Raw genomic sequence first — 26,309 nt, forward strand, 5'->3', positions numbered from 1 at the left:
CCCCCTGCCACTGACAGTGATCGGAAACCCAGGGGGGAGCTAAGAGCTGGGGGGCAGCCATGATCGGAGAATCAGGCGCCTTTTCCGCCCTGGCCAGTGATAGCAGGAAGTAGGGGTGGAGCCGGTGATGGGAGCTGGGCACGGTCGAAGCTGGCAGTCCCAGGAGCTAGGGGTCCCTTGCCTGGGCCTAAAGCGGAACCCATGGTCGCGGGGCCGCTGCAGCTGCGGGTCCCCGCTGCCCGAGCCGGACGCCTCAGCCAGAGGCGTTAGGCCTGGGCAGGGGTGGAGCCTGCAACCGCGGGGAGCTGGGGGTCCCCTGCCCAGGCCTGACACCTCTGCCAGAGGCCTCAGGCCTGGTCAAGGGGCCGATCCGGTGATTGGTGATCGGAGGGTGATGAGGGTCAACTCCTCTGGCCGAGGCATCAGGCCTGGGTGGGGGGCGGAGCCGGGGATTGGGGGGATATGATGGTCCCCTTGCCCAGGCCTGAAGCCTGGGTCAGAGGCATCAGGCTTGGGCGGGGGGTGGAGCAAGCGATCAGAGGAGATGGGGGTCCCCTGCCCAGGCATGATTCCTGGGCCAGAGGCCTCAGGCCTGGGCGGGGGCCAGAGCCAGTGATCGGGGGGAGATGGGGGTCCCCTGTCCAAGCCTGACACCTCTGGTGGAGGCGTCAGGCCTGGGCAAGGGGCCGATCAGGCGATCGGAGGGTGATGGGGGTCTACGCCTCTGGCCGAGGCATCAGGCCTGGGCAAGGGGCAGATCCTGCGATTGGAGGGTGATGGGGGTCAACGCCTGAGGGTTCCCAGTATGTGAGAGGGGGCAGGCTGGGCTGAGGGACACTCCCCTCCCCACACACACCCAGTGCACGAATTTCGTGCACCGGGCCCCTAGTCAATAATAAAAATATATTAAAAACAGAAGCATTAAAATAAAACATAAGCAGTAAAACCATATACTATCTTGAATAGCTCTCTCCATCCCCAGACTCCTCGCTTCTTCCTAGAAACTGGGTCAACTCAGTTTCATCAGCAAAGAAAACCTTCACCCTCCAGCTTCCTATCTCTCCCCTTTCCCTGCCAGCCGGCCTCCACTTCCTCCACTCCCTCGCACTCCCTAATCCAGTGTTTTCGGCTTCCATCCTCCACAAAAACTGTCCTTCACACAGCCAAGGATGACCTCTTTCCAGTCCTGTTTTCAATGCACCTTTCTGTTGCATCAGACACTGATACAACTCCATCCTTCATACAACCCCACTCTGGGATTATACACATACTATCAACTCTACTAGTCAACTGTCCTTAGTTTCTTGAATTGTTCTTCCTCCCCATTATGCCCCTTAGATGTTGTTCATTGCTAAATGATAGCACTTGGATGCATTTGGGATTGCACCAGCAGCTGCACCAGATAAGTAAATTTTGTTCCTAAAACATGGGAAGCATTGAAGAAAAAAATGGGGGACTCTCAGCAATGAAAAACCCAGTATATTACATCAGTGTTTTTAGAAGTCTACTGTGAGCATTTTCTGTAGAGTAGATAGGTTATTATAAATAGCCTTTTCTCACAGGAAATCAGTTGCTTTAATGGTTTCCTTCCTTCAGGGGACAATGTCAAAGCTATTGAGCCCCAAACTGCCCATTTTGATCATTTAGCTCATATGGAAAAATTCTCCCTCAAGAATGCAGAAAGGAATTTCTACAAAGCAATTAATTTATCCTCTTTTGCCCAACTGAAAGCAGTAGTGCCTGAGCCTTGGCTGTTTCCTGTCAGTTTAATAACAAACAACCCAACCCTTCTTGCCCTCACATCTTGAACCCCATGTGCTCTGAGAGATCTGGTAAATGCTTGTGCCAGGACCTAATGACAACCTAAAGGATCCTTAGTTGGGGGGATACAGTTAACAAGTTCAGAGGGTCACAAGACATGTCTCCTCCTTACAAAGTCTGTCTTCTAAAATAAGAGAGAGGGCCTTTGGGCCAATAGCAACTTTATAGAGTTTTCTGGATGTTATGAATTTTCTTGATGCTATAATTAAAAGTAATAGGATAATCTTTGAAAGGCCAAAAGTGGCATGGCAGATGAGATACACTCTAACCAACCAGGAATAGAGAAAAAAGGTTTGATATATTCTATTTCAAAGGCAAATTTATGAGGCTGTCAGATTGGTACTGGGAGTAAATGGAATGTCACTGCCCTTTTTCATTTACCTTCGTGGAGGAACAGGCTGCAGTCTGAGCTGACTGAGCCTTGGATGGTGACTTGTCTTTCACTGTTTACAGAGTCTGCTCTCAGAGATGACTCTGGGGCGATGCGAATACTAGGGTGAAGGCAGTTCTCCCCCCAGAAGTCATGCCATAGGACCATCTCTGGTCTTGAAAGCTTGCCATTGGCCCAAGATCCGGAACAACTTCACAGCAGTCCTTTGCCTCTATCTTCACCCCATCCTGTGAAGCGCCAAGTAAGGGAAGGATTTACAGCAACGATGATGGTTACAAAGACAAGTGGGGTCAAGGAGACAAATGAGAAGGTGCATTGGGTTCAACTTGGGAGAGTGTGTTCTCCCTGCTCTAGTACAATCCTTCCATTCAATTTTGCACTCACCTCACTCAGTCTCCTAGAATGAAGTAACAATAGCAGGCCACAAGTGCCCATCCATGAGATTATTATGGTTCTGGGAAGTCCCCCTTTTCCAGAGTCAGGTTTGTTTCCTTACGCAGCAATCCTACATTTGGTAACAGCATTGTCTCAGTAAAAATGCAAGTAACTGTGTGAGCAATAATCCACTAAATGCTTAACAGCCACAAACCAATTCATGCCGAAAGGTGGATCAGCTGAAGGCTGGGTTTGAAGGTGGCTTGGGGAAAAAGAAGACAGACAGGTTCAGGTAGAGCCCTTGGAGACCATGTGTGGATGAGAACCTCGGAACATGCTGAAGTGGGTGGAGCTATGCAGGCAAGGGACTAGGAAGGTGGAGAGTCTACAGGTAACATCACTTATGTCCCAATTTTAATCAGGCTCTGATAGTGGAATTGGGGAGGGGGGAAGAAAAGAGCACTTGACATAGATAAATGGTGTTGTTGTTTTTTTTGAAAAGAAAAAAAAACATAAAATTGACCAAATAAATCTAGTCATGAATCAGGCCATATGATGATAGATAATTCAGAGCTGGAGGCTAAGAACAGGCCAGTGTTAATCTGTTTTATCAAAAAGGCACAGGCCAAGAAGAGTATAGTAGAAAATAGCCAAAGCAAGAGAACTGAGGGGGCCTTCTGGGGTTTGAGGGACACACCCAGGGTGAAGAGTGAGTGAGGCAGTATGTAATACCTCCGTGTTGCTGCTCCACAGAAAAGCCACCTCAAATGAGGCCCTCCACCCCACCAGCTTACTGGAATCTGTATTGTACAAAATATAAGATTCTTTTTCTTGAAGGTATTAAAGTGTCAACACAAAGTTTGCATAGCTTGTTCAGTCTTCTTTTTCTTCTTCTTTTCCTTTAATTTCCAGAGGATCATAAAAGAACTTTTAAACACAACTTACATGGAGACAATGGAATTTGAAATATTTTAGCTTATTTATAAATGATAATATTATCAACAGAACTTAAACTGGAAATATTCATTTTTCCAGAGGCTGTCAAGCTTTTGAAACAAAGATTTCTTTGCCATAAAACTAGCCCTTCCATCGTCTCCCTTGGAGGGAGGCACCTGTCCCCAAGAACTTGGTCAACAGCAACCAGCCTTTTTCAAAATGCACTGGCCCACCTGTCATGATCGACCAACAGGTGGATGAGGAAGAAAACATCAGTGGGGCTAAACTTCAGGGGCTATGATGGGGGAGCACCTCCAGTAATTTTGAGCTTCAAATCTCCACAGCTGCGGAGCACACATTAGACTTAAGAAGTGTGGCGGAATTCCAGGAAGGGACCATGCAGACCTGGGGAAGTCTGTCCACATTAATTAATTTATCAAGTATCTAATCAATATTTATTAAACATCTCCTATATGCGAGGTGTATGCTAGGCTCTAAAGATTTGAAGCTTCCGGTCTACGAGGGGTAGGTGGGGAGACATTAACTAAACAATCACATAAATTTAGTTTTTCAAAATGTGATAAGTGCAAATAAGGAGGAATAGAGAGTGCTCTGTGTGTATAAAAGGGGAGCGTAACTTATTAAAGTTTGATCTAAGACCAATTTAGTGGGTTGTGACCAGCATTTATAAAAATACAATGGAACAGAAAAGAATAAAAAACGTCAATGTGCATTGGAAACAGTACAAGTGGAATATCGTTTCTTGAAATTTTCATTTCTGTGTGTGCGCGCCCATATGCACTAGAAAGAGAGAGAGAGGGAGAGAGAGGGAGAACTAAATTACAACATAAAGTGTATTGCCTTCGTAGATTCTGGCAAAGAAACTTTGAAAGCTAATATTGAAGACCCAGTTAAGATTGTGAGTAGCAGGTACCACAGACTGTCTTTAAGGATGTCTTTAAGGATGGATGACAGAGCTGCGGAGAGAAAGGGCGATTGTGGGCCTAAGGGTCCCTTTCATTGACATATTCTTCTCGAGGGTGGGGTGGGAAACACATTTGATGTCAGAGTCATCAGGATTTGGGCAATGAGATATACAGAACAACCCCACCCCACCCCCACCCACTCCATTCATCTGGAGCCACCTGAGGCCTCAGGGGAAAGTGTAGGGAAGAAGGACACAGCGCTTGTCCAAATTGGGGAACCCTGGGAATCTTAACATTAAAAAAAAGTGCCAACCAATAAATATTAAACTGTCAGGGGGCCAATCAGATCTTTCTTGTTTGTTTCTGAAACTCTAATTTCATTGGTAGTAGAGACTAGAACCCAAGTCTAATCACCAGGCGGAGCCTCTTTCTTTACACTGTGATGTCTTCCCTCAGTGACTTTCCATCGTGGGTTTGCAGTGTGGTTCATAACGTCAGTAGCACTCAGGGGTGGAAAGGTACAGTGGTTTGAAGGGGCCAGATGTGAATGGAAATGTATGTTACACTGAAGCATAGAGAGATCACCTCTCAACATCCCAAACATTCTCTCCTCCATCGGAAAATCAAGTTTCATGCATTATACCATCGAGTTACTTAAGCCCCTGAAAGCTGGACAGTGTTTTTAGTGGATTGTTTCTAGTTTTGACAGTGTGGTGGGGGAATAAAAGTTACAATTGTTAGTTTGAAAATGCATCTTTGTTCCTAGCTAATTTCAGAGAAAAATTAAGTCCGTTTTGGCCCACTCCCATGAAAAGATAGAAAAAAACACACCCATAAAATCATATTTGAGCTGTGAAGAGATACTACCATAGGATTTTTAGGTGCTGTAAGGCTACCTCTGGTTGTGTTTAAAATGGACACGGGCCATCTCTCTTGAAAATGAATCCTCTGACTTGTCTGAGGCAAAACTAAACATATTACGGCATATGGAAAAAACAAGCTCAACAAATTCCATGGCAAGGCCATGATAAAAACTTATTTCAGCAAGAGAGTTGGCATACAGGCAGCTATAGTTGGCAATAACAGGTGGTTAAGAGCTTGAGCTGGTCTCAGCTAGACCTGGTTTCCACCACAGCTCTACCATTCACACATCTTTGGGTAAACTGCATAGCCTTGGTCAGTGTCGGTTTCCAAATCCACACCCTTGGGATAATAAGACCACCCTCAATCTTTTAGGCTGTTATGAGACTTATACAAAATAATGCATCTGAAGGACATAGTAAGTGCTCAATAAATGCAAGAATTAATTATTGAAAATAATTATTAGTGATCACATTGTGGTCACTTTTCTCCTGCCATGACAAGAAATATACCACTGGTTTTTCAGTTTCTCCTTATTTGTATTAGTCTTCCCCTGTCAATGAAGACAAATTATACAGTTGATCTTTCCACTTCTTCTCAATAAAACAGAATTTTGAAAAAGGTCACAGTCAACTTGCTGTCATTTTGATAGGCTGAGGTCCCAAATTGCTTGTCAAGGATAGTCTGGCGCCTGGCAGTCATCCCTTTGAGTGGCTCTAGTAGGCGAAGGATTTAGAAAAGGACAGACCAAGTGATGTTAGCAAATAAGCCTGTCTCAAAGAAACTGAGACCCAGAGAGATGAAATGTATGATTCTTCTAAGGTTCTTCAGGTTGTATGGCAACCCAAGATAGCTGTGTTTGAGAAGAGGTGAAGGAAAACCTGAATCATCACAACTACTTGATGGGAAGGCTCAAGCTGTGCTTCTCTGAGAGCAGCAGCTGCTATTCAACAAAATAAAACACTTTTTAAAAAAATTTACCTACACCTTCCCTTACTGCAGAATAAAAATTTACTAATTTCTTAATCTCAAATGTAAATTAAATGAGTTGCCGTAACCGGTTTGGCTCAGTGGATAGAGCGTTGGCCTGCGGACTGAAAGGTCCCGGGTTCGATTCCGGTCAAGGACATGTACCTTGGTTGCAGGCACATCTCCAGTAGGGAGTGTGCAGGAGGCAGCTGATCGATGTTTCTCTCTCATCGATGTTTCTAACTCTCTATCTCTCTCCCTTCCTCTCTGTAAAAAATCAATAAAATATATTTTAAAAAAAAAAAGAAAAAGAAAATTAAGTGAGTTATCAGCTGTTAAAGTGTGTGTACTTTTGGGGGGAACATCCTGATTAACTTTAGGTCAAAGAACCAAAAATAATTTTTATTTAAAAATTTTTTGCTATGTGCACTTCTGACTTTCTGTAATTCCCTATATAGCTTTTGTAATAAGAAGTCATTTTTCATTTTAGGAAAAGATAGGAAACACGTCTGTAGGTCTTCAATCTATAACTCTAGTTGCTATTCTTTAGGATGAATTGCTTATTTTCCTCAACGGCTCCACTTCTTCAACATTTCATTTCTTTCCCATCTCTCATATAAACATTCCTGAGATCACCTGGCATGCATTACCTAAGTGGCTTTACCAAGTTTCCTCTGTAGTCTTTCAGAACTGCCAGAAGTTTCCATAAAAGTTATTTTTTGGAAAAGGTAATGGTGTGTCTGTCATCTCTTTCAGTAACAGAAAATGTGAGGTCATGGGGAAATTTAAAGTCCAAATATCCCTTTTGCCTTTACATCTCCTTCCTTACAAGTTTACCATTAAGTGTGTGCAGTGTGCATGTGTGTGTGTGTGGGTGCATGTATGTGTGTGCTGTATGGAGACTGGCTTTGCAAATGAGTTACAACCTTATTTTATGTTGTTGTGGTGGCTGTTTTTTTTTTTAATTGTTAAAATATTTTTATTGATTTCGGAGAGGAAGGGAGAGGGAGAGAGAGACACTGAAACATCAATGATGAGAGAATATTATTGATTGGCTGCCCCCTGCACAACCCTTACTGGATCGAGTCTGCGGCCTGTGCATGTGCCCTTGACCAGAACCAAACCCAGGACCCTTCAGTCTGCAGGCAGATGCTCTGTCCACTGAGCCAAACCGGCTAGGGCTGTTTGTTGTTATTGTTTTAACATTTCTTCATCTCTAATTTCAGGTGGATTCATCTTGCCCTTTTTTAGTTTTACTTTTCTGAGCATCTACCAAGAGTGAGACCATGTGCCAGGTGTATGACATGTCACCGCATTGACTAATCGCACATTAAATATGGCACTTATTTCCATTTCATAGTCGTTTCCTTAATATGTGTGTGATGCTCTTTGGTTTATGTAGCATTTTCAGAGATAATATTTCATTTGACCCTGTGATGTTGGTATTGTTATTATTTCTGGTTTACAGATGAGAAAGGAAATTAAATAATTTGCATAAGATGTTCCCATTGAGAATCAGTGAGCGGAGTTGGGACAGGAGTCCGACTTGTTTGCCTCCTCAAACTCCAACTTGAATGTCTACACGGTTTTCTCTCTGCAGTGAGGGCTTTGTGAGTTGTTACTATCACAACTGTTAACATGAATAAGGCTGACTGATTTCACAGATTATTAAAATGATTAAAAGGCAAATTAAACAGGAGGATTCAACAGACCCAAAGTGAAGCAGTCACAAAAGGGAAGTGACTCAACTGCTCAGCAAAACTGTCCTGACATGGAGAGGAGGGCTGTACACCATTACTCCGCAAGTGGGAGTTTTAGAATGCTTCTTTCTCTTACACCAGAAATACCTTGTTTCCTGCCAAATAAAATATTAATTCTAAGTTAATCATTCAAACTCAGTTTAAGATATCTTAATCTTGTGGTTTTTCCTGAAATATTTTAAAGCTGATTGATCTAAAAAAAAAAATAAAAAAATAAATAGCTAAGCACTCTGGCTCGTATCCATCTGTGGGATTTCTAGAAAGTGTTCAGTTGCACACGACACTTCTGGTGTCCTTGACTATGATTTTAAATTGTTTTTCTACTATATTATTCTCACTGTCTCCTCAAATCTCAGGTGCTTCAGCCATATGATTTGGGTTTTGCTTCCTTTGTAGCCTCCACACCCATCTCCCTGTGACTTAGACCACATGGTTGCTATCTGTCTGCCAACAGCACAGCAGACCAGGCCGACACATATGTTGATTGGCTCTTCCTTTGGGACTGGGATCCTGTGGCACTGATGGCTAGCTGACTCCCAAAGGTTCATGCTCCCCTTTCACAGTGAGGAGTTGTCAATGTAAAGTGACTGCCAGACTAGAACTATATTCCCCAGCCCTCCTTGTGTGTTAGACCTTGTAAGTGATCCTCGTCGATGGAATGTGACTGGAAGTGATGTGTACCAATTTTGAGTTGAATCGGTTACTGCACCCAACAGAGAAAGGTGATCCTTCTAAGACAGCCCAGAGTACATATCTTCCTGATGGGTTGGTGTTTCTGCCTCTCGCCTCCTCTCTCTTCTACTCACTCTACTGCCAGAATAACCTGAAACTCACAAGATGACACAGCCATAAGGTGGAAGCAACCTGGGTCCCTTAGTCACTGCTTGAGGGAGAGCTACCTGACATGCATCAGACTGTAACATGACTATGAAATAAGTTTTATTGGGGGGGGGGGGGTTGTTAATCCACTGAGATTTGAGTATTGCTTGTTACAGTAGATAGTTTACTTGATGAATATTGGACCTATAAGCCCAGATATCCATCCTCATTAGGCCAGGGTCCTGGAATTAGATGAGCTTGAATCTGCTATAATTATTAATGGGGTGGAGGTACCATGATGCCACAATGGAAGTTCTGTCACTAATTCACATCCACAGTAATTGTTGGGAATCACAGCAGTTATAATTAGTTGCCTATCAATAACCATTATCTCCTTCCTTCTAACTTAACCCTTGTTTTGTTGGGGATGGCAATGTGCTGGTCTAATAAAACTGCACTTGCCAACCTCCCTTGTAAGTAGCATTAACACAGATATGACCAATGAGATCTCTCTATCAAATGCCATGTGTGAGTTTCTAGAAAATTTCCTAAAGGGGAGCCAAGTTGGTTGCCATACCTCTTTTGCCTTCCCTCTTCCTCCTGTCTTCAATGTTCTTGCAATGCATAGGGTTTCAGTAGCCCTCCTGTGACTATGAGGATGAGAGCCACATGCTAAGGATAGCAGAATACAAAGACACAAGGTATCTGGGTCTCCAGTGGTAACTTGGGCTATCATACCAAGCCTGGATGGCCAACCACTAGAATTCTTGTTATCTAAGAAAATAAATAAGCCCCTACTTTGTTTACGCCACTGTTTACAAAGAGGTCTGTTCCTCGCAGCAGCTAAAAGCCATCCTGACAGATCCAAAGGTGATCCTTCTAAGACAGCCCAGAGTACATATCTTCCTGATGGGTTGGTGTTTCTGCCTCTCGCCTCCTCTCTCTTCTACTCGCTCTAATTCTTCCCAGCCCAAACTTACACTGGACCACAGCAGTCACTGAATTTCTAAGCCTGTTTGGTAACTCTTGAGGATAAAAAGCTCACTGGCTTTTTTCCTAGTCATTGAATTTAGCCTCAAATCCTGCTCCTGTGAGTGACAGGCACAGCAATTTTCAAGCACTTTCTCTCCTTGATCTTCTCAAACTGCTGCTTCGCCTCTGGACTAGACGGCTCTGCAATCTGGGCTCCATCAATGTAATTATGGGATTTAAGAGAAACCCAAGGAGTTATTAAGATCATTCCTGCCTCCAGGCAGGACTGTGTTTAGCTCTTCCAGACAGATAGCTGTCTTCCATGGGCCAAAAAAAGAGTCTCTCACAGAGTATGACTCACAGGTAACTTTGAAGATGTCAATTTAATCTGTTCTCAGTTTCTCTGCCAGTAAAATGGGTATTTTGACTTTAGCTAGGAATGACAAGACCATTTGCTTAAATATGTGAAGTTTGAAATGGGATATGATTACTTTCTCTGTTGGGTGCAGTAACCGACTCAAATGGCCCAATGTTTTTAGCTCCTCCCATTAACAGTCTGAGACTATCTCCCTACCCTGTGAAGATAGGCTGCCTTGTGACTTGCTTTGACTAATGAATGTGGCAGCAGTTATGTTGTATGAGTTCTAGACTAGGCCTCATGCAGCCTTGCAGCATCCACCTTCATTCTCTTAGAATGTTGCCTCCATCATGTAAGGAATACCAAGCTACACTACTGAGGGACAAGAGACCACATGAAGAGGGACAGCCATACCAAGGCTGGGACATGTGAGTGAGGCCATCTGAGCCTCTCCAGCTTTAGTCAAGCCACCAGGTAATTGCAGCTACATGAATGACCACACACAGCAAGGCCAGCAGAACTACCTCAGTGAGCCCAACCCTAATTGCCACAGAATCAGGAGGAATAATGTTACTGTTGTTTTAAGTCACTAAACTGTGGCAGCAGGGCCTTGCTTCCTCTGAAGGCCCCATCAAAGAATCCTTCCTTGCCTCTTCCACCTTCTGGTGGTTCTTGGTAGGGTGTGCTACTCCCTGGCTTGTGGTGGTACATCAACCATGGCCTCCGTCTTCACGGGCCTCTTCTCTGAGTGTCTCTGTGCCTCTTCTTATATGGATATCAGAGATTGCCTTAAGGGCCCACCCTCATCCAGTATGATCTCATTTTACTGTAATTACATCAGCAAAACCCTATCTCCAAGATAAGATGACATTCACAGGTACCAGGGCTTAGGAGCCTTTTGGAGGGACACAAATCAACCCACAATAGGTAGCTTAAGAGCAAAATGTTGGTACCCTTTCCTATAATTTTTTGTACTTCAAACTTAAGGCGATAGATGTACAGATACTAAAATAGAAAGGGTTATCATGTTCTTAAAGATAATGCAAGAGAGAGTCCAAATATCCTAGGAAGAAAAGTTCTAAATAGGATATTTTACTTATTGTTAGGAGTCTTAATGCTAATGCAAAGTAAAAGGTGTTATACATTAAACAGTATCAGTCATTCTGATGATCCACATGTAAGACATTTTATGAGAATAATAAACAGAGCATACTGTGTCCAGCATCGCATATTCTATCTGTGTAAAACGTCAAAGTCTGGCAGAACCTCCTTGTTACCGCTGTCCCACTTCTTTTCTGCCTCATCCAAACTTTTTAAAGGAGTGGCCTCTACCAGCTTCCTCCATTTCCTCCAAATTGACTCCCTCTGTAACCCTGTGAAATCTGACTTCCTTCCCCACAACTTCACAAAACTGCTGTTTCAGAGGTTCACACTGACCACCGTCAAGGCAAATCCAATGGCTCTTTATTTGTCCTCATAATTTGGCATCTGACCTTTTTAACTGCCTTGTTAGCTTCCTTTTCTAATACTACCTCAGTCAGCCATCTCTTGGCCAAATTCTCCTTGTTTTTGTAGCTCTTTCTTCTTGTACCCACTGGCGATGACTCTTCACCTACGCTCATTTCTTTTCTCTTCCACTATACTTTCCCACTTAGGAAATGTGTCCATTCTTCATTCCCACTCCCAACTTCCTGATGCCTCCCTAATTAATATATATTTTCCATTTTGATTTATCATTCAACCCCTAAACCTATAGCTCAAGCTGCCCAATGAAAATGTTGCATATTTTATGCTCATCTATATTAGTTAGGGTAGACTAGACTCAGTGACGCTGTGTTAACAAATAGTCCCAAAGTCTTAGTGGCTTGTGAAAACGAGCCGCTCCAGAAGGCAGGCTGACAGGTTAGCCTCTGTCTGGAGTACTGCTGGTTGTGTAGAATAGGGAAAAGGTGACATGACAAAGGTCAGGCTAGATCTTAAAGCAGTGATGGTGAACCTATGACACGCGTGTCAGAGGTGACACGCGAACTCATTTTTTTGGTTGATTTTTCTTTGTTAAATGGCATTTAAATATATAAAATAAATATCAAGTCTTTGTTTTACTATGGTTGCAAATATCAAAAAATTTCTATATGTGACATGGCACCAGAGTTAAGTTAGGGTTTTTCAAAATGCTGACACGCCGAGCTCAAAAGGTTCTCCATCACTGTCTTAAAGCTTCACCTTGAAGTGACCACATCACTTTCAACAAGGTGAAAGAAATATCCACTCTCAAAGAGGGACAACAAATATACGTAAATGTGCAGTCTACTATATTCTCTTAAAATAAAAACTCTATAAGAGAAATACAAAATTATCCTCCCAAAACTAACTCTAATTCCTAATTTTTCACAATTTCTCGTTGGCACCATTTTTATCCAATTTCCTCACAATGGCAATTTTGGTGTTATCTCTTTTATAAATATTAGTTTGTTACAAAAACAGTCTTTGAAGAAAATTTGGAAAACTACACACATACTAGTACATATACTTCACATATACCTAGAAACAGAAATCTAAATCAATACTATTATCCAGGTATAACGCTTATAAACATGTGGGCATATGTCCTTATGGTTCCCTCCCTATTATATGTATTATCTCTATAGTGAGATGTGCACATATTCATTTTTTAATTAAAATATCATACTATACATATAGCTGTGGCTGTTTAAAAAATCAAGATGTTTTTCAATATTTTCTTTACCTTCCTTATTTAAAAGCATCAGATGATAATGACTTGCAAATTTAAATAGTCAGCTATGACCTCTCCCCTGAGTCTCAAATTCCTAAACAAAACTACATAGTAGATAATCCCATTTGAATTTCTAACATGCATCTTAGACTTAACCCCTAGAGTGCTGGGGAGCGCGATCACGCTCCTCCTGTCTTTCGCCAAAAGTGCCGGGAGCACTATCAAAGCTTCGAAATGGCGTCCAGTTCTAAGTCTGCTTTTATTAGTGATGATGATATTGCTAAATATGTCAATGTAGCAAAGGTTTCCTTAAGTTTTTGAATATGTAACTTCATTTACTTGCAATTCATAATTTTTTTCCTAAACTGCTGTAAAATCAGCAAAAATGCCTTGGCAATTTTAGCATAGCTCCTAGAATATTGGTTGGCACTCAAAGGGTTAATATGCCCCCAGTTATATTCTTGGTTCACCCAAAAAGCCTGCTCATCCTCCAGTCTTTCCCATCTCTGTTAGAAGCATCAGATCCACCCATCACTCGATCATTGAAGACATCTTGATTTCTCTTTTTCTCTCACTGTCCCTTACCCCATACCCAATCCATCAGTCCAATCTCTAAAATACACTTAGAGTTGACTGCTTCTCTGTTCTCAGCTGGTGTCCTGCCACCATAACCTTTCCCCAGGACACTGCGCCACCTCCCAACTTTACTTCTACTCTTTATTTCTCTACATAGTAACCAGAGAGATCTTTTCAGCACAAAAGTCAATTACAACATGCCTCTGCTCCAAAACCTTCCCAGGGCACTTAGGCGAACATTTCAACTTTCCCCATGATTTACACAGCCTTTCCATGGTTTGGTTTCTGCCTATTTTTCTCTTCATCTCTACCGCTCTCTCCCTCATTCACTATACTTCAGACATATTCATTGGCTCTTTCTTTTCTCCCAACACACCAGACTTTTCCCAGCAGCCCCAGCACTTACTAATTTCCCTGCCTGTCTTGGCCAGAGTTCTCTCCTCAGGAATGCGTTCCTTGGCCATTCTCTCTAAGGTATCCACACAGCCCCTTGAGGCCCTTTTACATTCTCTGCATAGCACTTATTGTATCTGATATTTCCTTGTTTATTTCTTTATTGTGTTCCCACTGGAAAATTACTTCCTTTAGAAAAATAACCTGGTCTGTCTTACAGCTCTATCCTCTGCACTTAGAACACTGCCCTCAATATTCACGAAATGAGCACATGAATAAATATTTAGTTGCTTTTCCGGTCCAGTAGATTCCCTTGGAAGCACTTGTAGACGCAGTCTCCTTTCTTTCCATTCTCCTTACCCCAGCCTAATCTCAGACCTCATCATCTCATATTGGAATGACTGAAGCTCCCTCCTTATCCTTCTTATTCAACCCCCTCCAATCCATCTGCATACTAATAGTTATTCTCCCCATTAGTTCAGTTTATGTCACTCACCTCCTTGCCCTTCAGGACCTGGCTGAAGTCTCACCTCCTCACCCTCCAGGGCTGCTGCAATGTCTTCCCCTCTGAGTTCTGTCAACATTCCTGTTATTAACCCTTACCCAGCCAGAAAACACCATCTCCTGTGTTCTACATCTTTTGCATTTATGTTAACTTGCTTACTCCAGGGCATATACTGGTTTGTTTATGGTTTTGTTTGCCTCTCATAATGCCTAGAGAAAGCCATAGGCAATCAAAAAAGCTACTGCTGAGTTGAATGAAATTATTGAATAGGCAACAAAATACAATAGGTAAACTGGCTACTCCTTCTAAAGGGATACCATCAAAATAGATGGTGAGTCGGAATGAAAGAGTAAAATACTAGGGAGGTGAAGCAAACCAGCCAGACTGTCCTCAGGGAGGTGAAATCTTTTTTGGGAGGTGGGGGGGGGGGAGTTAATCCTCCCTAGAGGATATTTGTTCCCACTGATTTTAGTGGAGGGGAGGAGGGAAGAGGAGAGAGGAGACAGGAAGAGAAACATCAATGTGAGAAAACCACCTCAACTGGTTGATTCCTCCACGTGCCCCAACTGGCGTGGGGAACATGCAACCTAGGTATATGCCCTTGACAGGAATGGAACCCGCTACATGCCGTCCAGGATGGGAGGTGACAATCTTGTTCCCATAGAGAAAAGGTGTTCACTGTTGCCTTGAAACAACATTTAGTTTAAATAGTAGAATAAAGTGCATTTTAGTGGACTTTGAACCTGACTTTTTCTACTAACATAAAGGAGAGTGGACTGTCATTGTAGTGTAAATTACTGCATGAGGACTAGCACCCCTTAAGCAACTCTAGTTTGCCTCCCTAATGAACTCTGAGCCCCAGGTATGCCCTGCCCCCCAGCCATGATCGGAGAATCAGGTGCCTTTGCCGCCCTGGCCAGTGATAGCAGGAAGTAGGGGAGGAGCCAGCGATGGGAGCTGGGCACGGTCGAAGCTGGCAGTCCCAGGAGCTAGGGGTCCCTTGCCTGGGCCTAAAGTGAAGCCCACGATCGCGGCCCGCTGCAGCTGCGGGTCCCCGCTGCCCGGGCTGGACGCCTAGGCCAGAGGCGTTAGGCCTGGGCAGGGGTGGAGCCTGCAACCGCGGGGATCTGGGGGTCCCCTGCCCAGGCCTGACACCTCTGCCGGAGGCCTCAGGCCTGGTCAAGGGGCTGGTCCGGTGATTGGTGATCGGAGGGTGATGAGGGTCAACTCCTCTGGCCGAGGCATCAGGCCTGGGTGGGGGGCGGAGCCAGGGATTGGGGGGATATGATGGTCCCCTTGCCCAGGCCTGAAGCCTGGGTCAGAGGCGTCAGGCTTGGGCGGGGGGTGGAGCAAGTGATCAGAGGGAGATGGGGGTCCCCTGCCCAGGCATGATTCCTGGGCCAGAGGCCTCAGGCCTGGGCGGGGGCCAGAGCCAGTGATGGGGGGAAATGGGGGTCCCCTGTCCAAGCCTGACACCTCTGGTGGAGGCGTCAGGCCTGGGCAAGGGGCCGATCCTGCGATTGGAGGGTGATGGGGGTCAACGCCTGAGGGCTCCCAGTATGTGACAGGGGGCAGGCTGGGCTGAGGGACACTCCCCCCCCCCCCACACACACACACCCAGTGCACGAATTTCGTGCACCGGGCCCCTAGTATGACTATAATGCAAAGAGTGATTGAAAAACATTCCCAGAATGTACACATCTAAATAACTGTTGTTCTCTAGAATTCCACACAAGAAGTGCCAGTTTATTCTGAAAGAGCTGCCTTCCTGAAGTCACTTTTGGAACTCTTCTTTCCAATTGATTTCAGAGCTACTTAAAGAGACATGTAAAATACAGCTTCATTATTTTATAGTCCCATCTTATCTTTAACTCAAACTGATATTACCTAACTTAACTGGCTTGCTTGAATACTAGTCACTATGGCTTATTCCAGAAATCATACAATATTATTTATAGATAGGTACACACACACACACACACACACACACTAAAAGTGCAACTTGGAGATAGCGCTGGCCTCTGAAGATGAGAAGAGAGAATAGGAGTAGTGGGAAGAACAAAGGGTGAATTCAAATTTATCTGTGTTAAAACAAACAAAAACAAACAAACAAAAACAGCCAAAATGGAGTCACTTTTGCTAAGCCATATCACCAAACCAAAAGTTAATGACTAACCTAACTGCAGTTTTAGCCTCTTCCAGGACTGAAATTTTAAACCAATCAGCCTGAAATCTGCTGAGCAATAATAGTGAGGTATTTCGCTGATAAGACTCTGTGCCTTCCCCTAAGAAAAAATGTCCTTGCCTGAAATAATACACTCTTTTAACATCTTAGTCCCACCCTTTCTCTGCCTATAAAAACCTTCCATTTTGTTTATTTTTTAAAATATATATTTATTGATTTCAGAGAGGAAGGGAGAGGGAGAAAGAGATAGAAACATCAATGATGAGACAGAATCATCAATCAGCTGCCTCCTGCACGCCCAGGGACCCAGCCTGCAACCCAGGCATGTGCCCTTGACCAGAATCGAACTGGGACCCTACAGTCCACAGGCTGACGTTCTATCCACTGAACCAAACCAGCCAGGACAAACCTTCCATTTTGTACAGCCCCCCAGAGTGCCCTTCTGTTGCTAGATGGAATGCTGCCTGACTCATAAATCACATAAGAAAGCCAATTATGTCTTCAAATTCACTCGCTTGAATTTTGGTTTTGAACATCCGTAGTGTTCTCTTTTTAAATAAGAATATCTAAATCAAAAGTGACCAAATGTTAACATTTGTTAACTCTGGTCACTGGGCCATCAGCTACTTGCCACATAATTCTCTATATTTTTTACACTTTTCAAGACAAAAAAATTCTCCCCCAAATATTTTATACCATAAAATTTATTTTTAAAGTAACTGTACTCTAGTGGAAGGAGACTTGACCTGAGGTGGTGAATACATAATACAATATACAGATGATGCATTATAGAACTGTACACCTGAAACCTATATAATTTTATTAACCAATGTCACCCTAATAAACTCAATAAAAAGGAATAAAATACAATAATTATACTCCAGTCTCTGAGAGAAATTCTAAATAGGTTTCCAAAAATGTAGTTTTTTTTGGATAATGCCTTAGAATAAGTGGTAGGACCCCTCAAGATGAGCATTTTGAAGGTACAACATCCAGTATGGAGGGCTAGGAGGCAAGGGAAGGCTCCCTCCTTTTTCAGTTGGGTTTGCAGACAAGGCTATGACTTTTTAAAATTTATTTCCTGGGCCTACCACAGTACTTAGAATATAGTAACCCTCACTAGCTGGAGTGAATGAATGAATGAATGAATGAACGAACGAACTATCAAACTAACCAGCCTAGGATTTACAAGCCTACTAACTCATCCATGTGCCAGAAAGTCAAGAGATGGGAGAAAGTAGAAGGGTCAGTTATTTTACAGTTCTGCATTTCTTAATCTATTTCAGTTTAGCCTGAATATCATTAGATAATCTGTCTGCTATTTTCATGTTGGACTTTCAAAGGGAAGAACAATGAATTTTATCCATTGTATGATGGAAATGATAGGAAAACTTCATGAAGTCTTTGAGATTTCTGAGCAGAGTGATACTAATATGTTGTATTAACCCCAAAGCCAATCCCAGAGGAAGATGAATCCAAAGAAATGTGAAAAAAGTCCATCTCTCTATACTCTGATTCAAGGGAAAACACAACAGTGAGTATGCCATCTGGAACCTTATTTTGTAATAGATAGGTATTCTGATTTTCTATTTGCCATTTCATTTAAAAGAGCTAAAGTGTATGCAAAGAAGGGTAGACTGGGCTATACTGTAAAGTAAAATGCAAGAGAAAGTGTGACAACTAGAGTCTAAGACAGAATTTAAAAAGAACTAAGTTGCTAGAACAATCTACCATTATCATTAACCCACCTATTCTATGAACAGACAGAAAGTGAGAGGCAGGGGTTACCACCATCTTTAGCTGTATATAAGGCAAAGGAAAAGGGAGGAATGCATGACTATTTTAATCCCCAAAGAATGACTTCAGAAGTCATACAGGGACCTAGAAGAGAAGTTCAACAGGAAGAGGTCAGACACATTTAAGAGAGGGGGGTCAGAATAAAGATTTAAAAGAATGATAAAACCCAGCAGGGTGTGAATGTAAGGAAATTATCACACTGAAGGCTACTGATGGGCACGTAAATAGAGATAATTTCTGGGAGACACTTTGGCCATGTGTAGCGAAAGCTTGAAAAATGTTTCTCTCTTTTGATCAAGCAATTCCACCCCTAAACTTTTTAAGGAAGTATTTTCACTAACACATAAAGATGTATGCATAAGACTGTTCCATTAAGCGCCATACATTATTATGAAAAATTGGAAACTATCTTAAGGCCCAATAATAGAGAGTTAATTCAATAAGTCATTGCATATCCAATAAAGGCCATTTTATACAACCTCGGTAAATTATAATGTAGATCTACATGGATTGGCACGGCGAGTTATTCATATTTTAAAATAAAAAACAAATCCTAGGGCAACATAAACAATACAATCTTGTAAAAATGGAAGGAGACACATCCAAATGTCAACAGCTGTGGTGGAAATGTTTGCTTACTGTACTCTTCTATTTCTAATGATGAACATGAATGAAAAGAATAAAGGACAGGAGAAGCTCTGGTTCTGCCACAACCATTTCTGTTTTTCTGATCCTGCATTTGGGCTGAACGCAGTGGGACACAATGTAACGGTCTTATACCATATGCTAACTTTACCATTTGTTTGATTTCACCAACCCCCTGCATACAGATGCCTTCATATATACTTGCAGAGATTTCAACCTGTTTTTATTCTGTGTGCCCGCAAACTGTCAATACAGAAAACTGTACCACTACTGTGCAAACTCCAGAAGCACAGGGACCACACTTACCCACACTATAAAAACTCTGTTGTGTTTTCCTGGAGCCTAGAGAACCTTAATGGCTGCTGACTGGTAATAAATTAGATGGAAATTTTGGGGATAGAGATAGCACATTCCTCTTGCTTTAGCCCTTTATTATTGACCAAGATGTGAAGAAGCCGCCAGTTGTTCGCCACCACAATGAACTAAGAGCTCCTGTCTCTTAGCCTTCTCCAGCAAGAAGTCTGAGTATTGTCACATGCCTGCCTTCTCAAGGCCCCTAATAAAAACGATGGAAACATCACCCCATTCCATCACTAGCTCTGTGTGGGGATTGACACAGGAGACCTAGTCCCCTGAGCACTATCACATTATGTCATTTTATCTTCTTTTCCATGTAGAAGTAAACATTAGCGTCACACATACATGTGAATTGTCAGAGCTCAAAATTTCACCCTGGGAAGTTTTGGTTTTTTTTCAATTGCACAAGATGCCTAGAGTTCGAGTGGCTTTCCCAAGAATCTGAGAGAAAATGACTCTGAATGTGTAAGGCCAAATTCTGAGTTCAGTTGCCTGAAGCCTCTACTATTGGTCTTTGGTCTAGAGTAGATCAGACAAATGAAGTAATTCCTGAAAGCACCAACACCCCCCTCTGCCACCACTACTAAAGAACAGCACTGTGCCCAGCCAGCGTGGCTCAGTGGTTGAGCATCGACCTATGAACCAGGAGGTCACGGTTCAATTCCTGGTCAGTCAGGGCACATGCCCAAGTTGTGGGCTCGATCCCCAGTGTGGGGAATGCAGGAGGCAGCTAATCAATAATTCTCTCACATCATTGATGCTTCTATCTCTCTCTCTCCCTTTTCTTTTCTCTCTGAAATCAATAAAATATTTTTTTAAAAAAAGAATAGCACTGTTACACTGCAGACATACATTTATACATATAAGTACATATATATTGCTATGCTTGCATCATCTTTGCAGACAAAAGTAGCAAATACTTCTCGGGAAGATCTCTAGACCTTCAACTTGTTCTGGTTCTTATGTTCAAAATTACTGAGGCTATTTTTTAATGCAATCTGTCTTCTTAGCTCCTTGTATTGATCTTCCATAAATCACTCACTAATATTATGCTTAATATTTTGTTCCTTTTTCACACTGATGAAATAAAGATATATAAAGTTCTTGGCACATAGTAAATACTCAATAAGTGTCAATTTTTTTAATTTTTTTAGATAAAATGAGATGGCAGCATGGTATAGTGGTTAAGGGGGAGGATTCTGGAGCAAGGCTGCCTGCAGTTGAATCGCAGCTCTGCTTGTAATTAGCTATTTGTGACTTTGGGAAAACTTTCATAACTTCTCTGTGCTCAGTTTCTTCACCTGTAAGGTGGAAATAGTACTGTTCCTACTTTATAAGGGGCAAATGAGTTATAATATGTTAAGACTTAGACCAGTACCTGCCATAAAGTAACCATTATATAAGCATAAGCCATTATCATTTATTCTTTCAATCCTGAATGTCCAAAGGGTCATTAATGTTTTTTCTGCATTTTGCACTTTTGTCCTCTTTATCCAAGTTCCTTATTTTATTTTTAATATTTGATCAAGTTCTACATCTATTCTGTGCTTGAAAGAAACAAAAGACTTTGTTTAATGAATTTTCAGAATATTAGTAATATTTTTTATAATCTATGAAACTACTAAATGCCAGTAATAAATAAAGGTATTGATAAGTCTTGGTGCTCACACAAAAACTGTATTATGACATCTAATGCAGCAGTGCCTGAAATCCCAAATGCAAACATTATTATGAATGGCCTACTTCAGATCTAGTTATTGGGCACAGGAAGTCAGTATCAATTAAACTGAAATAAGGACAAGTATATACCATTTATAAGAAATTAAATGTTGTTCTTCCAGCTCAGAAAAAAGTCAATGGTGGGTTTTTTTCTCTCTTATATCTCCCTAAGCTGTGGGTTCTAGAGAAATGGTTAAATGTAACAAGTCATACAATTACTTAGTGCTTAAAACAAAACAAAAGTCTTATATGATGATTTTCAACACATGAAAATTTAGGCTTCATAAGAGCATGAGAGAGCCAGGGCAATCGTGGGGGAATGGGCACTGATGGGCATTCCCAGGTTCCTCCTTCACTTTGGCCCTGCCCCTATACTGGGCAATGCTGCTTGCAAGAAGCCACAGAATTTGAGAACTGTGGGGACATTCTTTTCCTACTGTGAGGTAAGTCTGCTCACTCTTTCTTGAGGTTCTTTACAAATAAAAATTTTAATACATGAGATTTCAACATTTCCTCAATAGGAAGCATATTAATTTTACTCCATAAACATTTTTAGGGGATAGTTTGTATTATTCTGAGTAGAAAGGTGAGAAAACATGAACCCATGTTGAGTGTACTGATGGCCATATTTCAACACTGTCTTACTTTTGTAAGTTGATCTGTTTAAAAAATAATATGTGGGCATGCAAGGGAAAACATTTTCTTTTTCAGCTGTAAAATTGCAAAATATCAGTTAGTTTGTTTAGATATTAAACACTGACCAGAATACAGAACAATTTGCCAATGCTGCTACTGAAATGATTTTTTTTTTAAATTAACTCCCTCTTGCTTTTAAAGGAAATTCTTAAGATACATGGATCAAAATAGCTCATGGCCAATTAAGAGCACAGTTTTGGGAGCAGTTTGTAATCCTAGCTCTACCACTTCTGCTTGTGTGGCCTTGCAAAAACTGCATGGCCTTATGCAACTACATCTCCAAGGTTCATTTTCCTATTCTACCTGAGGCTTCATGTGAATCTTGTAAGATTTTTGTAAGGGTTTAGTGATATAACCCATTAAAAATGTAATGCAGTGTCTGGGGCATGGTGAGTGATCAATAAATAGTGAATTTTAATATTATTTAAATACTAGGTATATCCTTATTAATCCACTCCTTTAAACAATAAGTTATGCCAACCTCCTTAGCACAGCTCTTCGACCCCATACACAAAATGTTTCAAAAGGGAAAAAGAACCCCCAAAATTGGATCACTCAGTCTTTATTGTTGCCTGAGAATTAGGGAAACTTTTATATTTTATTTAACTTGAGCGGGGCTCTTCTTGGTCAGATGGCATCACTCATTCTGTGCCACTGGGTGTGTTTGATATTCTCAGCACAGAGATAGACAGTATATGAGGGAGAACATCCACCCCAAGGCAGATCCAACCAGACACTGGCATCACCATACCCAACCCAAACTGGTCTCTGTATGGAAAGTTCTCCAAGGTCAGCTTTTCTTCCTACCTTTCTTTCTTAGGATCTCAAAAAAGTGATAATAGAGATGATGGTGGCAATGATGAAGTTGATGTAATGCTGATGAGGCTAACTAACATTTATTCTGAACCAGGCACTACAAACACATACTATTTCACTTAATCTTCCGGACAGTAATAAAAGATAGGTACTATGATCATTTGAAATTTAAAGAAACCCAAGTTCAGAGAGGTTAAATAACATATCCATTGTCACGTAGTTAGCTTGTAAGAGAGAGCTCATCTGCAGGTTTGATTCCAGCCAGGCCACACCAATCTCACTGCTATTTCCAAGAATGCCTACAGGATTAGTTCAGGTCCTGCTGCTCTCTCTAGATTAACTTCATCCAGCCCACAGTCTTTTTCTGCCTGAGTCACACTTCCTGACCTCAAATTGACAAGGATGGAGGAACAGCAGCTATGACAAGTGGTACATACATCAGTAACTTCATTTGACCCCCATAATCGCCAAATGAATCGCCCCTCCTGTGAAACATAATGCAGAAAAAAATCCCCATAGGGAGATCGCTGATGTACCTTATACCTTTTGACCTCCAACATCAATATACAGTACGCATTAATAATTAAAATCATTTTAAAGATGAAGAAATAGGTAAGAGAAATGGTTTGCTCACAGCTACACTGCAGGTAGAAATAAAATTGCCTATAAAGCTCAATATGCCCTCTGGAAGTCCTTACTGCCTCTTTTATTCTGGACTTCTAGTTCCTTCTTTCAAACCTCTTCACACACTAGCAGACCATGAATTTCCTATGAAACCAGCCTTTCAAAGGCTCAGCTAAAAGACTAACAAATCCTAGCGCAGTGAGGGCAGTAGAATAATAAGTTGATCCTTCAGGACGAGTTTTATATTATCTTTTAACCAGACAGTCTAGATTTCTCAAGACAAGACAAAAATGTCTCCAAACACTTGTCAGCAGTTTTCAGTGGTGGAAAAACTGCAGTTAAAGCACCTCTGGTGAGAACTTGGAGCCGCAAATGTGCTCGAATTTAGTTGGTACAACAGTGACTATGAATGGGATGGCGAGTATTGGATCCATGTGCTTCGCTGGAGCGCTATAAATGTAAAAATGCCAACCACAGGCCATTCCTTTTGTTTATTTAAATGGAGAATTTTAAAAATTACTTTTTCCACTTCATAGCTCCTTGGGGCCAGGGAATAAAAATAGCCATGTCAGCAGGAGCCAAACTTTTTCTGGAAATATAAAACGAGAGGGGCAAGAGTCCTACTCAGGACAAGTGAAGTCTTGAAACCACTGCCTCAGAGCAAACCTCTCATTTCAGCTACTTCTTCACTCGCCCCTTCACAGAGCAGCGCCTATGTAAGGCGCATTTGGTGAGAAAAGCCGGGACCTGCTACCCCTGCGCCCTTCACACTCCCAGGCCCGCCACCTGTCAGAACCCTGTGAGGGCGGCGCAGGCGGGCGGGGTGGGAGGCGGCCCTGGGCTGCTCTGAGCAGGGACACAGGTGGCCGAGGACCAGCGCGAGGGGTGGGATTCTCGGAGAGGAGCTGGCTGAGCCCGCCGCGCGGGCCAGTGCGCGCTCAGGTGCCCACCACTGCGGCCAAGGGGACCGGCGCTCCGCCGTCTCCGGCGCGCCCCGCCGCGGACGCCCAGGGACTCGGGGGCTGCGGCCCCGGCGCCACCGCGCTCCGCCGGCGGGGCGGGTGCGGCCGCGAGTCGCAGGGCGCATCTTACCTGTTGATCTTGAGCACGAACGCGCGGCGCTCTGCGCTTGGCAGCGTGGCCATGGCGCGCCCGCGGGTCGGCCTCTAGGGTCGAGGGGTGCAGACGGCGGGGACGCGGGGCGCCGCACAGCCCTCGCCGCGCATGCCGAGCGAGTCGCCAGCCTCATCTGTCAGTGGAGGCTGGAAACTTCCGCATTTCCACCTTCGGCGCTGAAATAACCCGTGGGAGGGCCCAACTCCGAGCGGCGGCGGCGGCGGCGGCGAGCCCAGCCACCGGTGCGCAGCCAGGCGGGCGGCGGGCGCGGAGGGTGTGGACACGCCGCGGACGGCCCTCCGGATGCGGCGACCGACGGCGCGCTCTTCCCGATCCCTGACCTCAGGCCGGAGGGAGCGCGGGCGGATGACCCGGCGACCACGGAGCGAGGCCGGAAACTCCATGCGCCCGAACCTGCGAAGCTGCCCGGGCGCGTGGGCACGAGCGGGAACCCGCACCTTCCGCCCGCCCCCCGGAGTTGGCGAATTCGGGAATTCTTTAAGCGAGGCTTTAATAATGGGTCACCCTGTGCCCGGGAGAAGGCAGATTATAAATAAACAAAAAACAACAACACAATGAGTCAGTGGACACTTCCGAACACAAAACAGCTTTTGTAATGATATGCCCATCATGCTTCCTGGGGCTCTTTAAATAAATATGAATAACCCATCCAAGGAATATACATTATAGATTACACACACCGTGGGTGGGTTTCCATGCTTTTCTCGGGGAAACACTGCACGCAGTTTTCCTGTGATTCAAGAAGATGCTGCAGCCCAGTTTACTTAAGTTTCCGACTGAGAAGTCTAGGAGGAAGCCCAGCCCCAAACTCAAGCAAAGTCAGAAAGTCCCAATGCTTAGTGGAGAGGAAAGTCCGTGTTTATTTCAAGTTGCTGGGTGGTGTAAGGTTTGCTGAACTAGAGCTCTCTCTAAGTAATGCCTCTTGTCAACTTGCCCTTAAATAAAACACTCTAGGCAGTGGTTCTCAACCTTCCTAATGCCGCGACCCTTTAATACAGTTCCTCATGTTGTGGTGACCCCCAATTTCATTGTTACACATTGAACATAATTAAAGCATAGTGATTAATCACAAAAACAATATGTAATTATATATGTGTTTTCCGATGGTCTTAAGCGACCCCTGTGAAAGGGTCGTTCAACCCCCAAAGGGGTCGCGACCCACAGGTTGAGAACCGCTGCACTAGAGCAAGCTATTTTGAGTTTGAAGCTGCACTACTGTTCAGCCGTAGGAGCTACTAGCCACATGTGGTTATTGACGGAAGTGGTGGTTAGTCTGAATTGAGATGTGTTGAATGTGAAAATATACACCGAGTTTTGAAGACAGTATTGAAAAATTAATGCAAAATATCCTTGTTAATGATTTTCATGTTGGTCACATGTTAAAATGGCACTTTTCATATATTAGGTAAATAAAATATATTACTAAAATTAATTTCACCTGTTTGTTTTCCCCTCTTTAAAATGTGGCTTGCATTAAAGAAAATTTAAAATTACATCTGTAGCTCACATATGGGGTCACATTATATTCCTATTGGACAGGGCTGGTTTGCAGTTTACAACCTAATGCTAAAATGCCTGAGCACTGAATTCCCTCTGTCATCACCCCTCCTCCCCCCATTCCTGTCTCTGGTTTTGGCTGCCTCAGGTAGTTTAGCCACACTACAGAGCTGGTTAGGTAACTTTTGCTCCCGAATATCAATGCCTTTAAGAATATAAGACAAAGTTTAGTCTAACATTACATGGACATGAAAAGAGGTCCAAAGAAAAGAAAGCCTTTTTTCTTTCAGTTCACCGTGCAGTAAGTCAGCCTTTCAGATGGGCTTCTTTGAATTTCTGAGTGTTTGTGATATACACTTCGATACACAGTGAAAATATACAGATTTCCATACAAACACACAAAGATTTAGAGCTTTCTAAATTCCCCTAAGTATTTTTTA

At 43.0% G+C, this 26,309-nt stretch overlaps 1 protein-coding gene across 3 annotated transcripts in view; it reads right to left on the minus strand.

Annotated features, from left to right (window-relative positions):
- Positions 1-24,728, minus strand: part of DOCK8 (dedicator of cytokinesis 8) — a 200,254-nt gene extending 175,526 nt beyond the window's left edge. For 2 of the 3 annotated variants that reach the window (XM_059656825.1, XM_059656822.1), the window contains exon 1: positions 24,328-24,726. Coding sequence is in view for 2 of the 3 variants with exons in the window: in XM_059656822.1 (XP_059512805.1) it covers positions 24,328-24,380 (53 nt within the window). In the remaining variant the exon portion in view is untranslated. Of the gene's footprint in view, positions 1-24,327 lie in introns of all 3 variants that reach the window. The other variant, XM_059656823.1, reaches the window with a different exon arrangement.
- Positions 24,729-26,309: the final 1,581 nt, after the last annotated feature.

This window comes from Myotis daubentonii, chromosome 11 (assembly GCF_963259705.1).
Source record: "Myotis daubentonii chromosome 11, mMyoDau2.1, whole genome shotgun sequence".
NCBI classification, from domain to species: domain Eukaryota; kingdom Metazoa; phylum Chordata; class Mammalia; order Chiroptera; family Vespertilionidae; genus Myotis; species Myotis daubentonii.